Source organism: Balearica regulorum, chromosome Z (genome assembly GCF_011004875.1).
Source record: "Balearica regulorum gibbericeps isolate bBalReg1 chromosome Z, bBalReg1.pri, whole genome shotgun sequence".
In the NCBI taxonomy this organism is placed as follows: Eukaryota; Metazoa; Chordata; class Aves; order Gruiformes; family Gruidae; genus Balearica; species Balearica regulorum.
In genome coordinates, this window is record NC_046220.1 from 31,890,717 (window position 1) to 31,906,298 (window position 15,582).

Below are 15,582 nucleotides of genomic sequence, written 5' to 3' on the forward strand. Positions count from 1 at the left end.
CAGCATACAAAGTTACAAATGAACAAAGCTACTAGCTTTTTTACAAAGACCAAGCTCAACAATCTTTAATTCAAATACATTTATAACAAGCAAACATTTCAGAATCAAAATTGGAGGGAGTAGACTGAAACACCGACAGACATTCTTGTTTTACTCTCCATCCTCCTAGGGAAGGAATGGCTATTTCTGACAGCAGTTTGATCAGTACAGAATACTCCCACAAACTTAAAGCTTATGTCCTGGTTAGGTATTAGCTATGTAGTAAAGTACATTCAAGAAGTCCTCGTATCAATTTGGTACTTTTCAAGTACCTGGCAGCTGGTCCTTTCACAGGTAACAAAGAGCCCCTTTTTGCCTGCAGACCATTAAGTCAAAATCCATCTCTTTCAGTCCATAAACATACTGAGAATACTATTTAGCTGAAGTCTACTGGCTGACTCAGGTATTAACGTTTACTTCTCTAAACTGAGAGCATTATGAAAGACTTATTTTCTATTTAGCAATATCACACCTCCTACTGATAGATTTAGGTTGTGCTACTAATCACTTAGACATTATACACCTATGAAATTTTAAAAGAAAAAAATCTGAATAATTAAAAAACACACTATCTGGAAAAACATCACAGATGTCTAAAGACAGAAAGTAAAAGGCTTTAAAATATTTTACTATTTAGTGCAGATAATTATTTTACAACCAATGAAGAAACAAAATACAAAAACAAACACTTCAGTCTTTCTCGCTGTCTTTTCTCAAGATATTTGACTTGTACTTTGAGCTTAAGTAGTACTTAAGTAGTTAACTGATATGCCACCTAAGCGGAAAATCATTTTTAATTGTATCACTAAATCATTAATATCATTAGTGATACAACAGCTCAGTGCTGTACCACTTAGAATATTTTCTTGGTTACCGTGAAGATAAATTTGTAATCCAAGTGTCACGAAATGAGATTTTGTTCAGGGCTTCGGTTTAGCAGCAATTTAGGATTTATTAATATTTGAGATAGATCACAATATTAGGTTGTGTAATTATTAACAGCACTTAATCATCAGCCAATTTAACAGAATGATTCAATGGAATTTGTTACAATCAAAATAGCGACTTAGTTAAAGAATCGAAAATGGCAAGGGTCACCCGAATCTTACAGCAGGGTTGCACACACAGATAGGGGTTAAATCAAATCACACGTACAGACAGGTAGGCAAATAGTTCTGAACCAAATTGCACACACACACATACACAGATAGACAAATAGTTCTGAACCAATTGCACATGTGCGCACACACACACACACACACAAACACATGTTAATCTATGATCAAAATTTCCCTTTTCATGAGTTTCGTATATTACTCACTTTTATGTGCTGGCATTCACCAACAGGCAGCTGGTGAACCTTGCGAAATCAGGCCTTTGAGCCCTCATGAAATCATCAGCAGACGATCTTTCAATCCTGGTGAAATCTACCCTGAGAGGCATCCTAGGTCAGGGGAGATACTGGGTCACACAGCCCACGGCAGTCTCAGAGAGCTCTAAAGGTCTCGCTTTTGGATTGCTACCGATAGGATCTCAAGATGATTTGCTTTGGTCAGTATTCTCCATTCTGGCCACAGCTCATGCTGGGCCGTTCTGGTGGACAATTCAGGCAGCAGATGGCCCAGGTATGGCCAGAGTGCCTGACGCCCAAATAACTGCGCTTGTATCGGAGATAACAGCACAGTGGGGCTTATCCTGAGATCTCAGAGTGGCCCGGGGTGGCAGGCCTGCAACACCACACCAGGTAATTGGAGTACAACAGTAAAAACCTCACAATATCCCCAAGCTGTGTGCAGAAAATGTTGCATACAATAGCTTTAGATTAAATTAGAATTTGTTTTCATTGCTAGCATTGCAATAATGGGCAAAATTGTCTCTAAAAGTTGATATATATTAAAAGGAAGATTGTTACATTTTATAATGACTAAACAAAATAAATGCTAAGTAGGTTCCAAGAAGTAAGATTCAAAATTATAACCTGGTCTTATTTTCAATAGAAAGGTATGAGTGCAGATTCTTTTGGGCTGGAATAACTTGACTGTTTGCTTAATATCTCAAGTTATGAACTTCTATTCCTCATAAAGTGAATAAATCCAAAAAAGTCCGTACTGATCAGAAAGAGCTTGATCAGTACAATCTACTCAAGAGCCACAGAACACCAGTACCTTCAGACGTTTACAGCTGTATTGTAAAAGCTGGTTCAACAAAGGTAGGAAGGTGAAATTTGATTTGATAAAGTCTCATTGTAGTGGAGAAAAAGGAAGCTTGCATTTTGTTTGCTGGCAGAAAAAGAATATTCAATTCTCAAGAGCACATATAACAAAACCAAACATGTAATCTATTGCTTTTAAAACTTTTACTGCAACATAACATTGAAGTGAACAATAATTAGATATCTACCATTTTTCCCCAAAAGAAAAGATGTAAACAGGATCATAATTTTACCTGTATGTATATAGCTTCTCAGATCATTTCAGGGAGGCAAAGGAGGGGAGGGTGCTTAACGATCAAGACACTTTTAACTGAGATGGGTTTTCATTTGGAAAAAAGTGCCAACATTGTTTTAACCCAGCATTATACAAAATGCTGTGCTTCTTGCACAACTTGAACACATCTGAAAAAGCAACAACTACTCATACTTTGGCATTCATGTTTACATTTGCTCAGATCTTTTAGATTTCACAAAGCTGCTATTCAGCATTGCCATGAAATACAGATTGTAGAATCTAGGTAGCACAGGCTACTTCCTATACTAAGTAGAGAAAGGAACATGAACGTTACACTACATTTCTGGAACTAGTACAGTAAGAGTGAAAACCTAGAAAAAGTTAACCTACGGTTTATAGAACGAACTAATTATCTGCAGAAGCTGATTTTTGGTTGTATATTATTTTATAGTGTGTGATTTTCTGCATCTGCTAATTTAAAGCAGACATACTTGCTGCTTAGTTTCCTATATTCTCTTCCTCCCCCCTCCCCCTATACCATACATCAAGCATTATGAATATAAGCCCGAATATCCCATACAATCCAGTGAACAAAGTTAGTGTAATGCACTGGTGTGAGGTGTGAAATAAAAAAATGTCTCTCAGTCTTCATCAAAGTTCTGTTGTAGAAGAAAGTTGGCAGCCAAGTTTTCATTCTTCTCACAAGCAAAATATGCCTGTATCACAAGTCCTTCAGGAAATCCTAATGCCTTTAACTGAAGAAAAGAAACACATTTAGAAAGTATATTTTGTATATTAAGCTTCTTTGTATGTCTAGTATCTTGAGATGCCACTTAAGCAAATTACTGCCTTCTTGAAACAAAACTGCTGCCTAGCTCAATAAAGCCTTTAGTGAGCAAAGAATAACAAGGTCTGTCTTTAGTAAACAGAATTCTCACCTGAAAAAGTGATTTGAATGAGTAATGAAGCACCATAAAACATGTCACTTTTCTTTCACTGTCACAATAAGTCACTAAAACAGACTTGGGTCACAGTAATGTCAGGACATAACGGCACACTGCATTGCTGCAGGCAGGAAAAAAGCCTCCAACAATGCCCATTTTAAATTATTAATGATACAAAGCTCAGGATTTTTAACAAAAGTTGCCTGGAAAAAAAGCTCCCAGCCTGTGATCACTAGTAGGTAGCCCAACACACCACTACTTTCAATTCTTCCAAGTGGACTTTCACTTTTTAAAAACGTGACTACACATTGCAGCCATAAGAAGTAAGTTGAGAGCAATCTGTTTTTCAGAAGTCAAGGAACTAATTAATGTCTGGGACACAATGACAACAGGAGATGAGAATACTAGAGAAAAGCTTATTACTGTGCCAAGGGAAATGGGTTTAGTCTGCACTAAAGACATTCAGCAAACCAATCTTTGTTTTAGCCAAAGGCAAGTATGTACAACAATTTGGACATCCTCACTGCTTTTTACATATCAGGCAGATCAAATCTCTGCGAGAAACTATGTCTTATTATCCCTTATCAACCATTCTTAGATTTGATTTCATGCTTACAAACATCATGAATATGTCAGCTGTAATACTAAGACACCTAAATCTTGAAATGTGCCTTTCATGGAAAGCGGAAGAAGCATACAGGTCTCTGTTGGGTTTTGGAACAAGTTGTAGAGGTAATGCTCTTTTGCATAAAGTGGTTTTAAAAGGAAATGCAGCAGACTAGAGAGGATGATCTGTGAAGAATGTGTGGACAAACAGTTTTATTAATCTTATTGTCATTTTCCTTGAGATCTAGAGAACTGATACCTATATTCAAATTGTTCTTTTCTGATGATCCTTACATAATCTTTTGCTTTGCCAGTTGAAAAAGTCTTTGATAATTCAAAAACACTTCCGCAGTATGACATAAGTCTTTGCAATTTGTTCTAAGAAAAATCTCAAGAGTCATTGCCATCTATGCAAATACATATTTAGTCAGTGTTACATACAGTATTTATGAATGCCATATACCGCCCAAGTGTATTTTTATAGACACGTTTACTTGTATTTTTAGAAAGCTATAATTAACTAATTCTCATGGATAGACAAATAACTGGGTTAAGCAGTGACTTCAACTAATCTACTTAACTATGACAGCTTGCTATCCAAGTACTTTGCAAACAGTGCTCATGCAGACACACCTTTGTACCTGGAAACCTATCACAGCACGATCTAGAACTGTGCAGTCTGAGGCTTTTGCAAGAGGAATTACTTCCTGAGTTCCTCCCATTCCTGAGGGAAACTCATTCAATCATCAATTATTACAGACAGCCTCTGATCACTTAAAAGGCTCTGCATCTTCTCAGTAAGACAAATTCAAGAGATTTTAAACTCAATGTCTATAAAGCAAGAGATGTGATTTGAAGCAAGACTACAACAGCCATGAAATATCAAATATAAAGTATCAAAAATGATGCAGAACTACTGAGCATAAACAAGCACAATTTAAGTTCAGGCATGTCTTAGGCACACACCAGAGTCAACAGCCTAAAGCAACAGCCAAGCAAATTTCACAGACGAAAGGCTCACCCTTTCTATAGCTTCTTTTTCCTGAGGTGTTACTTGAATGTAGTTCATATGACCATTTCCAGCTTCTGCTACTCCTCCAGTGCTGGCACCACCATCACTGCCACTTAAACCTTGGCGGGACTCGAGAACTGGCTCATTCAACATATGAATAAAATGTTCCTGGTGTTGGCTTATTTGCTGTGATGCATAGGAGAATAAAAGAAATAAATATATTGGAATAAAGTTTAAGCCTGCCAACAGGGAAGTAGTAATATTTCTTTTCAGTGAATTAAGTAGCCAAAAGAATGTGTAAAAAGTACATGGAGAAAAATGATTAAATCTAACCATAAGTAATGCAATTTCATGTTTCAGTTCAATTGCAGTGACCTTTCCCTCTTCCTGACACTCTTTGCATTTCTTATAGACTCAAGACTCATTTCTAATGTAATAGAAAATACGTTCTGTACAGTAACAACTGCTGAAAAGCCAACAATAGAATGCTGTAACTGCTATTAACATGCTATCCCAGTTAACAACATATCTCTTTCTTGTAATGCTACATCAAAATTAGCAGCATTATTTTCTTGTTTTAAGATTCACCTGCAGTAGTTGAGGGTTTTCCCGTCCAATCTGCTGTAGCAATGCTGGTAACAGAGAAGGATTTTGCTGAATAATTTGTCTCATCTGCTGGAACTGAGGCTGATTTCGTAAAAACTCAAGTGGATGTCCTGAAAATCAATGAGATAACAAGAAAAGTTCCCAAGATTCTTAATAAAATATCTACCTACACTATAACGGGACACAGAAACAAGACATGAAAGTGGACAATAGACTCCTCACTGAAGAACAGAAGAGCTTGCTTCCTCACACAAACTTACTCTAGCTTTCAGCATGAATTCTTTGTACCAAGGTTAAACAATACATTTTCTTTCCACCCAGTGTTCTCTTAAGATCTAACACCCTTATGTCCTTGATCTTTATGTTTCATCTCTGAGTAACCTCAAAGACACCTATCCAACCTACTGTCTTGTCTCTATGCATCGAGTGCACCCTCAGCAAGTTTGCCGATGACACCAAGCTGCATGGTGGGGTCAACACACTGGAGGGAAGGGATGCCATCCAGAGGGACCTTGACAGGCTGGAGAGGTGGGCCTGTGTGAACTGCATGAAGTTCAACAAGGCAAAGCGCAAGGTCCTGCATGTGGGTCGACACAATCCCAAGCACAGCTATTGGGTGGGCGAGGAATGGATTGAAAGCAGCCCCGAGGAGAAGGACTTGGGGGTATTGATTGATGAGATGCTCGACATAAGCTGGCAGTGTGCGCTTGCAGCCCAGAAAGCCAACCGTGTCCTGGGCTGCATCAAAAGAGGCGTGACCAGCAGGTCGAGGGAGGTGATCCTGCCCCTCTACTCCGCTCTTGTGAGACCCCACCTGGAGTACTGCATCCAGCTCTGGGGGCCCCAGTACAGGAGAGACATGGAGCTGTTGGAGCGAGTCCAGAGGAGGGCCACGAAGCTGATCGGAGGGCTGGAGCACCTCTCCTATGAGGACAGGCTGAGAGAGTTGGGATTGCTCAGCCTGGAGAAAAGAAGGCTCCGGGGAGATCTAATTGCAGCTTTCCAGTACCTGAAGGAGGCCTACAGGAAAGCTGGTGAGGGACTGTTTATCAGGGAGTGTAGTGACAGGACAAGGGGTAACGGGTTTAAGCTGAAGGAGGGTTGATTTAGATGAGATGTTAGAAAGAAATTCTTTACTGTTAGAGTGGTGAGGCACTGGAACAGGTTGCCCAGAGAGGTTGTGGAGGCTGCATCCCTGGAAGTGTTTAAGACAAGGTTGGATGAGACTTTGGGCAACATGGTCTAGTGGAGGGTGTCCCTGCCTGCAGCAGGGGGGTTGGAACTAGATGATCTTTAAGGTCCCTTCCAACCCAAACCATTCTACAATTCTATGATTCTATGCCTACAACAGAGTTCTCTACCCCCTGCAATAGGTCAGTTGTGTCCTTCTCAAGTGAGTCTTGCCTTTCCATATATCCTATACTGTTAGGTACTGCCTTGAACACAGCAGTGTCTAAAGTGCTCTGAAAGATACCATTCTTCCCATTCTCTCTTTATGGATGATGTCATGTGTGCCTGTCACTACTACCCATACATTCAACACTCTGGCCTATAATCAAGGCTTACATCTTGAACACCATCTCTGCCACAGCCTAAAACAGACCTTTCCTACTCTTTGAATATGTTCCTTTCATGTATTTCTTTCCCTTTAAGATAGAATTCCCTTCAGCAGGCACCAACAACTCTGTCCAGTGCTGCACTGCTTAGTGAGGAGGAGTCCTAGGTCATGGATAGGTCTCTCAGGTGCTACACCTCACAGCCTTATTGCAGGTTTCTCCCTTGATATTCCAACTTCCAAGCAGTAAATGCATTAATATAGTCACAGTTGACAGTGCACAGTTAGCCACAGAAGCAGGAAGTCAGAGTTTAAGGGAGAGAAAACACAACCACCAATTTTTGGTCTTAAATTTAAATCCAGAATACTGAATCAAAGGAACAGTGCAAGTTCACAGCATTTTTAGAAATGTCATGGTTTATTCCAGATATATCCATTTACATGCCCTTTATTCCAAACCAGTGCCACACTTACTTATCACATCCTTTCAAATATAACCTTTCTTACCTCCTAATGAACTAGTAGTCGTAGGTATAGTTGCTACTGCTGCTGCCACTGCTGAAGACTGAGAGGCACCAGTGCTTGCTGCTTGAGGGGGTTCAGCCACAGCCTGATTATCTCCAGGTATACCCTAAGGCAACAGTTCACATAATTACCTACAGAATGCTAAAAGGTGTTTGTTTTGCTGCATGTATTATTTAGTTTTCAGAACGGAGGAATAAACATTAATGCTTTCACTGGAAATACAAAGCAAGATGCTGTGATAGGTATGCATTTACAACTGGAAGAGAATACTGTGAAAAGTGTAATGTTTTTTTTAACAGGAAACATAAGCGGTTTGTATAGTGAGGTAGTAAAGCATGCACTGCATCAGTTTACATTTTATTCCATAAACAAATACTTGCCTGGAATCCTGTTCTAAGTAATTTAATATGAGTGAAAAAGTTAAACTAAATATACTGTTACAATATGTTACAGTGTTATGCAAATAAAGTTACATAACACCAACAGAACAGTGAGATTATAGATGCCATACAATCTGGCAAGAAATTAAAAGGAGATAGAAGAACATGGCACTCTGGACCTCTTTCCTCAAGGCAACAGCATGACAACTATCATTTACTGTACCTGAAAAGGCCTGTAGGTGGTCAAATTTGAGCAGTTACAAAAAACCAGTTAACTTGCATTTTGTTTATTTTCCACGTGCAAACAACTTTATGTAAGAACTAATTGCTCAGGGGGATGAAACTGACAACTCTAAAAAAAAGCAATTATAGTAAATTAGAATGTGGGTTATACAACCAAAACAGACCTTTCTCCTGCATGGGAATCCTTCAAACCTCCCACCCTACCCATGCTTTCCTTGCTGTCACTGAATTCCTGCACCAAATTTGTCCTTTCCATTCTCCTCCCTGAAGCTTAGAAATTTAGGCAGCTTGGCATGGGAAAGACACGAAGAAAGACTCCTATATGACTACAAGCCCTGGTGGTACAGGCAAGGGAAGCTGCCCAAGAAGAAGCCAAAAGAGGCAGACTCCACGGAACAGTAAACCTACACAGAGTAATAGTGGGGGAAGCTATGTTAAACCCAGCCCCAAAGGGGCAAGACTATACAAGAACCTCTACCTCACAACAGTCTGTTTCCAGGGCATCAAAAAATTCTGTTTTTCTACAGTCTTCCAGCATATTCAAGTCAGATCAGTCTGAGAAGGCACTGGTATAACTGGTATAACTGAATATATTTTACCTGTCTCAAATGAAGAAGGCATCCTTCAGTTGGGGAACCATAAAACATAAGGAACAGGGTGATTGGAAATAATCACAGAACTTCAGTGTAACCAGACAATGAAGAGGTTTGCCAAACCTACCATAGAAATCACTGGTAGGTAATGTACATTAAAAATCCTGCTATAACATGTTCTTCACATGATATGTTCATCACTACAACTGAACAAAAAGGACAAATACACAGCTAATATAAAGGCTACAACTAGAAAGGGAGAACTGGACAGTGCTCCAGGCAAAACTTTGCCTTTCCTGTGTGTCCTGGTTCTGGCAAGGATAGAGTTAATTTCCCAAGGAGCCAGGACAGGTGAGCCAAGCTGGCCGGGGGCTATTCCATACCATGTGACATCATGCTCCCCATAAAAGGGGGCCAGGCGGGGAGGGGCGGGTTCGGCGTGTCGGCGTGGCTCCGGGACGGGTCGAGCGTCCCGTCGGTCGGTCGTCGGATCGGTAAAATCGTTCTCTGTTATCACCATTGTTACTATCTGTTATCAGCACTGTTGTTGATTGTTCTCCCTCTCCCTTGCTGTCCCAGTAAACTGCCCTTATCCCAACCCTCCAGGCTTTGCCGTTGTTTTTCCGTTCTCCTCCCCATCCCGCCGGGGGAGGGGTGAGCGAGCGGCTGGGGCTAAACCACGTCACTGTGAGATAACAAGCACATCAAGGTATACATCACTTAACCATCAAGTCCACATTTAAGCCACTCAGAGGAATAAATGCAAGTTTTCCTGTCACACACTTGAATAACATTCTATGGCTTGGTCAGCTTGCTACACATTGCTCCCTCCACAGAGGGGGAAGAAAATTCCATTCATGACATAATTAAGAGGTAACTCTCTCTTAGTGCCTTACAGAGCACTGATTAAATACCTTTTCCCATCAAATGAGTAATTTCTGACAATGTATGTATAATGCAGGAACTTGGGTTAATCTTAAGAGATTATTGGTTGATTTCACCTACTCACAGGCATATATTGTCACCGCAATCTGTGCCTAGATCAAACAGCATACGCTTGTTTAAACCTTAAGTTTGCTCTTGAATGGAAGCACTATGGACACTAGTCCAACCAAATTTACTTAGAGATGATTTGTCATCTTGAACATCATCTTAACTCTTAAATAGAAGTTTGAAGTATCACCCTCCACATAATCGAGACTGTGTACAATTGTAATCAGGCAAGACTAAGTGAGGTGCATGCACCTTGTTCATACAGCTATCCAACAGAATAAAGCATGGTTATCAGTTCACATGCACTTAATTTTGAATGTAAACATTACTTGGAAAGCAGAAAATCCATTTTTGCCTTATGGTGGTTTTAACAATTGTTTGCTGTTTAACTTAGCACCAGAGCGGTTTTTAGCTGACATTGTTCTCCACAGGGTAATAATCACGTCAGGTCCAGCGCGAGGAATGTACACATTTAGAACAGCGCAGTTCCAGTTGGAAGGTACCTACACTGATCATCTAGTCCAACTGCCTGACCACTCCAGGGCCGACCAAAGGTTAAAACACGTTATTAAGGGCATTGCCCAAATGTCTCAAACAGCAACAGGAATGGGGCATCGACGACCTCTCTAGGAAGCCTGGTCAGTGTTTGACTACCCTCATGACAAAGAAATGTTTCCTAAAAATTTCCAAACTAAAAGGCTGCAACCAATGGTCTGGTTGTTGGAGGAATTAAGGGTTAGGAAATCCTTGGGTCAAAATGAGATCTGAGTCTAAATGCCTCCAAAGATGAGTCTGGGGCATAGAAAAAGCGTCTTTTGGAATTGAGACTTCCTTCCATAACCACAGCTCAAGGACATAGGATTACATCTAGATCCTCAGCTGTGAAAACTGAACACTTTGTCATCCGAACCACATACAACAAGAGGAATCTTCAGGGCTCATTTAAGGAACAGCTACACTTTAAGCATAGATATTTGACATTTTCTTTCCAACACTTTACAGATACGTTTGGTGTACTGATTCTTTAAACCAGGACAGCAGCATACACTTACAGCTCTCAACATTCTAATCCTACCTTGCAGATTATATAAAAGATAACACTGATGATGGTTTGGTGTCAGGTAAAGGAGAGGGTCAAACAACAGTGTCATCCATGGACCAGTATTAACTAAAGAGAAAGCTTTTTTGATGCAGCAGGATGGTAAGGAACATGTTTAGACCCCAGCAGATCAAGAACAGTTAGAAAGACCATTTGCAGTAACAGGATTCTTCTAGAAGGACAATTAAAGTCTGCCAGCTAATATGGTCTGTAAGAGCAAGACTGCTCCTTCCCACTCCCCTTTCCAGCAGGAAGAGAAGGAAGAACAACAAAGAAAATACACTCTCAGTAAAGGATAACATGAAACAGAAAGAGACTGGTTTATATACCAGAAGGACCCATTTTAAACTTAGGACCTGCTGAAGGAGTAGAAATGAATTGCTCAGATCAGTCAGACAATCTATTTGGCAGAGGCACCATGTGTTGAGCTCCACCATTGGGATGCTCTATTTCTATTCAGGACTTCCTGAACAGAAATAAGCTAGAATAGGGAAATACCAGACTGAGTGTACAAGCACTGCATGCTGTTACCTGACTGGTATGTGCACGGCAAGCCCAACGCTTACAGGAGGCATTGGATTTATGGTATATGCACCGACTAAATGAATAGTAAAATCAACATTTTTAAGGCATTAAAAACAAATGTTTGAGATTCCATATGTTTGAGATTCCAGACTTATGGCAGACAGATGGGAGCTACTGCATTCACCTTTTGTTGGCTTAATACTAGATGAGAACTGAACTTTTTACATTCAGGTACTCACAACATTTGTTGTCTGTTTAAATACTGCAGGTTACAATGTCTTGGGATCATGAATATAAGTAGCGAGCACACCAGTGACTTGTAGTTGTAACTACTAAAGAAAAATTTCATTAACAACAGATAAGTTTTATAACTGGAGGTAAAGATGCCAGTTTTCTTACCAACCTATCAGGAATTCATTCCGCATATATTTTGCAAGGACTGGTTCAAGATATCTGGCTTCAAGATTTTAATAAGGTTCAGATTTGGAACAAAGAAAAACCACATCAGTGAAAAAATGCTATGCTAGAGTGAAAACTAAGGTACCGGAAATACTGATTAAGCAACAAGCTCCCAGACAGATTCTCTGGTCATCACAATTCACCTGTCAGATTAAGGTATACCATGAGAAGTAATTCAAAAAGCCCCTAAAACAACTCACAAGATTTCCATTAAAGTGAAGCTACTCCTCTATTTCCTCTCACTCCAGTGAAGTTCGTTTCACCCTTCAAACTATAATTACCAAATGAGAAATCTCCAAACCACTGCTTATATTAAAACAACAGTTAAACTAAGCACACTTAAAAAAACTATCAAACCTTTCTGTTTGGAAAGTAAATTATTAAGAACACTCTGCATTATTAATAAAAATGATGAACTGGAACTTTTAAAAATGTCTTTGTGATGTTATAGATACTAGTACAAACATACAGCTAATGCTGTCACTAAGATGTGACACAAAATCATTCCTTGGGCCAGCCATTGGCAGTTATAACTATCACTGTAACTGGACATACTTTACATATATATCCATACAAATCAACAATGAATAAAAGCAAAGAAGTGATAGAGTTAGTTAGGGATGCCTTCAGTATTCCCTGTAACACATTATGACCCTCAGTCTGAATCTTAGCCTTTCAGATGCTCTGCTTAGACATATTGTTCATCTGTCAACATGTATTACTCTCACTGATTGGATAAATATTCAAAATAAGAAGTAAATCAAAGTTAAAATTATTCTTTAGTGAGGACAAAATCAAAAGTGAAAGAACAGAGTGTAAGTAAAAGAAACTGCTCACCATTAAAAGGTATTCCACCGCTCTGTCAGGATTGTTGAAGCTGGCTCTCAGTGCCGCAATTACTTGTTCTCGTTCATAGCCCATTGACATGATCTCAGTCACCATATTCTCATAGGACTGACCTGTCACTAGAAGTAACATGACCATCACTTTAAGGGAAGAAGGCACAAAAAAGTTTCAATGGATAAATTATATTTCTACCCAAATTTGAGCCGATCACTGAAAACTAAATAATGGCTTATATTAAACTTGCCGTGGTTCTGTTGCTTTAACTCCAAATATGTTCTGGCAGTTTCATTATGCATTTGATTGTAATAGTACAGAGTAGTGAACACAATGCAAACTTCTATTGAAAAAACCAGCACTTGTGAAACTTCTGTACTCGTAATTGAAATAATATTCCCCCTCTATGCTTTCAGCTAAGGTCAAGGGCATCTTCACAGCTTATGTTCAATTCCCGATGCAATCAAGATAAGCCTCTTGCAGTGTAAGTTTGGAAATTAAACTTCCTAGGCAGAAATCTGCCTGTCAAACTGCTAGACATTGAGTTTTTTCCAAATAAAGACGTTACATTGTGCTATGGTTAGACAGATAACAAATAGGGCTGACCAAGATACAACTGTATACTGCTACATGCTGGTGATGATGATTAAAATAATTTAATCAACTTAACACGGATCAACTCAAATCAGGCAGAAGACTTAAAGTTATACCTAGGAAAGCCACTGAAGACCTCAATCAGGGTTCAGGAGAACAAGTTATTTCATTTAATTCATGTATATTTGAGTAGACATGCATCACATCAAACCCCCCCACCTCTTATAGCATAAATGGACAAAAAATGGCCCACTCCTGCAGCCATCAAGGCAAAAGGCTACACACACTATATATGGAGCAATTTAAAGACAACTGATCACTACACTAATGGTATCGTAGGGAAAAATATTATCTCTTTTCATAATCCATTTTATTTCCCTTCCTTAAAAGCAGACAGCAGGTTTAAAAATTCAAAAAAATAACTATTCTTTTATAAATTGTAATTAAGCAACATCTTAAAGGTTACCTTCCATGCAAAATGAGAAAAAAACCCAACCCAAACCCAGGCATTAAAATATCACTTCGTTCGTTGGATAAAGGTATTCCTGATCTCAGTGGAATCCTACTATTGACTCTGTAACACTAGCAAGTTAGTGGCAGGAGAGTTAAGCAATTAATAGTCACCATAAAACCCCAGAAGATTAAAAAAAGTAGAGGAAACAAACACTGCTAGAGCTACTCTGTTAAGACAAGTAAGTTACAATTAAAAAGAACCAAAGAAAATATCGAGTTCTATTCCCTTAGGGAGAAGGTGTTTAACTCAAGCCAATATTAATGCAACCACATTGCTTGATTTTTAAAGAATGCTTCTAAATAATCAGTGGATGTACGACTGGGGGCAATATGCTCAAGAAAAAAATAATAAAATAGCCCTAGCCCAAGGATACTTGTGCATTATCCATAAAGATAAATAATGGATTTACAATCCTTGACTAATTTGAGTATTTATTGTTCAGACTTCAAAATATTAGTGCCAACTCAAGTTTAAGGAATGGTAAGTTCACATCTTCATATAAAAGTACAAGATCAATCATTTTACATCTACCTTCATTTTTTCAAACATATTAAAAAAACCCACCTAAGCTTCACTCTAAAGACAGATATTTCTGTATATATCTTCAGAGAAGCAAAAAAGCCAAGCCAACAGTTGTCCCAACACAGTGATTTTGATAAACTTACTGCTCGTGTTTTCTTACACAACACTAGTTTACCCTTACTATTGCTAACAAACTAATCAAGGTAAACAGAAGACAGAATTCCTTTTGATCTAATTATTTACTATTTAAACATTTCTGCAGTGCTCTTTCAGTATGAGCTAGGTGGAGGTTAGAAAAGTACGACAGATTCGGTACATTAAAAAAAAAGATGCAAGAAGGTCAACTTGCTCTGGACAGACAGCTACATAAGCCATAACTAAAAGCAAAAGAAGGAAATAGAATTACTGCAAATTTAGGTACATGGACTCCATATACAGTCTACTTACACAAGTCATGCAAAAGCAAGGCCAAGAATAATAATTGAGGAATTGCACACCAGCAATGTCATGATATAGAGTCAGGCCTATTGCAACATAGTGCTACTGGGAATGTTTGTGAGGTCAATGCTGAACTGATTCTGCTCTTTGGTTTTGTCTTTCAAGTAACATTTCAAAGCTGGATTAACTTTCAAATCTAGTTCATCGCACTCCCCACAACAATTCTTGTGCCATGCCCTAAAGAAAGGTTAGGCTGTTCCAGTGAAAGCTTTGGTTGCACAGGAACTGCATGTAGCACACAAAGCCACACCAGTTTTCAGTCAGCATTATCTAACTGAAAACAAAAGCAATTCAGTAGAAACCAATCCCCGTTTTTAAAGTCAATTATCTTCAGACAATGTAATTGAGAAGCCACAGTAAGAACATGGCTAAGATCCTACTCAGGATGTAAAAATATACTTCATGAATTTGTGCAAGCAAATTCCTTTTAAGGTAGTCTCTAAAGAAAAAGAACCACAGTTCATGCCTACGGCCTTGAAAATTTTTTGGCATATAACCCTTGCAGTATGCTTATCCAGGAAATTACACTCAATGCCTGTTATTTCCAAACTTTAGGGACACATGGGTTTACTGTAATGGATACCAATC

At 39.0% G+C, this 15,582-nt stretch overlaps 1 protein-coding gene across 2 annotated transcripts in view; it reads right to left on the reverse strand.

Annotated features, from left to right (window-relative positions):
- Positions 1-2,380: 2,380 nt before the first annotated feature.
- Positions 2,381-15,582, reverse strand: part of RAD23B (RAD23 nucleotide excision repair protein B) — a 49,876-nt gene continuing 36,674 nt past the window's right edge. The window contains exons 6-10 of one of the 2 annotated variants that reach the window (XM_075740867.1): positions 12,864-12,991; positions 7,717-7,840; positions 5,637-5,764; positions 5,058-5,234; positions 2,381-3,241 (exon numbers count right to left, since the gene is read on the reverse strand). In XM_075740867.1, coding sequence (XP_075596982.1) covers positions 3,128-3,241; positions 5,058-5,234; positions 5,637-5,764; positions 7,717-7,840; positions 12,864-12,991 — 671 coding nt within the window. In that variant the 3' untranslated portion in view covers positions 2,381-3,127. Of the gene's footprint in view, positions 3,242-5,057; positions 5,235-5,636; positions 5,765-7,716; positions 7,841-12,863; positions 13,013-15,582 lie in introns of both variants that reach the window. The other variant, XM_075740865.1, reaches the window with a different exon arrangement.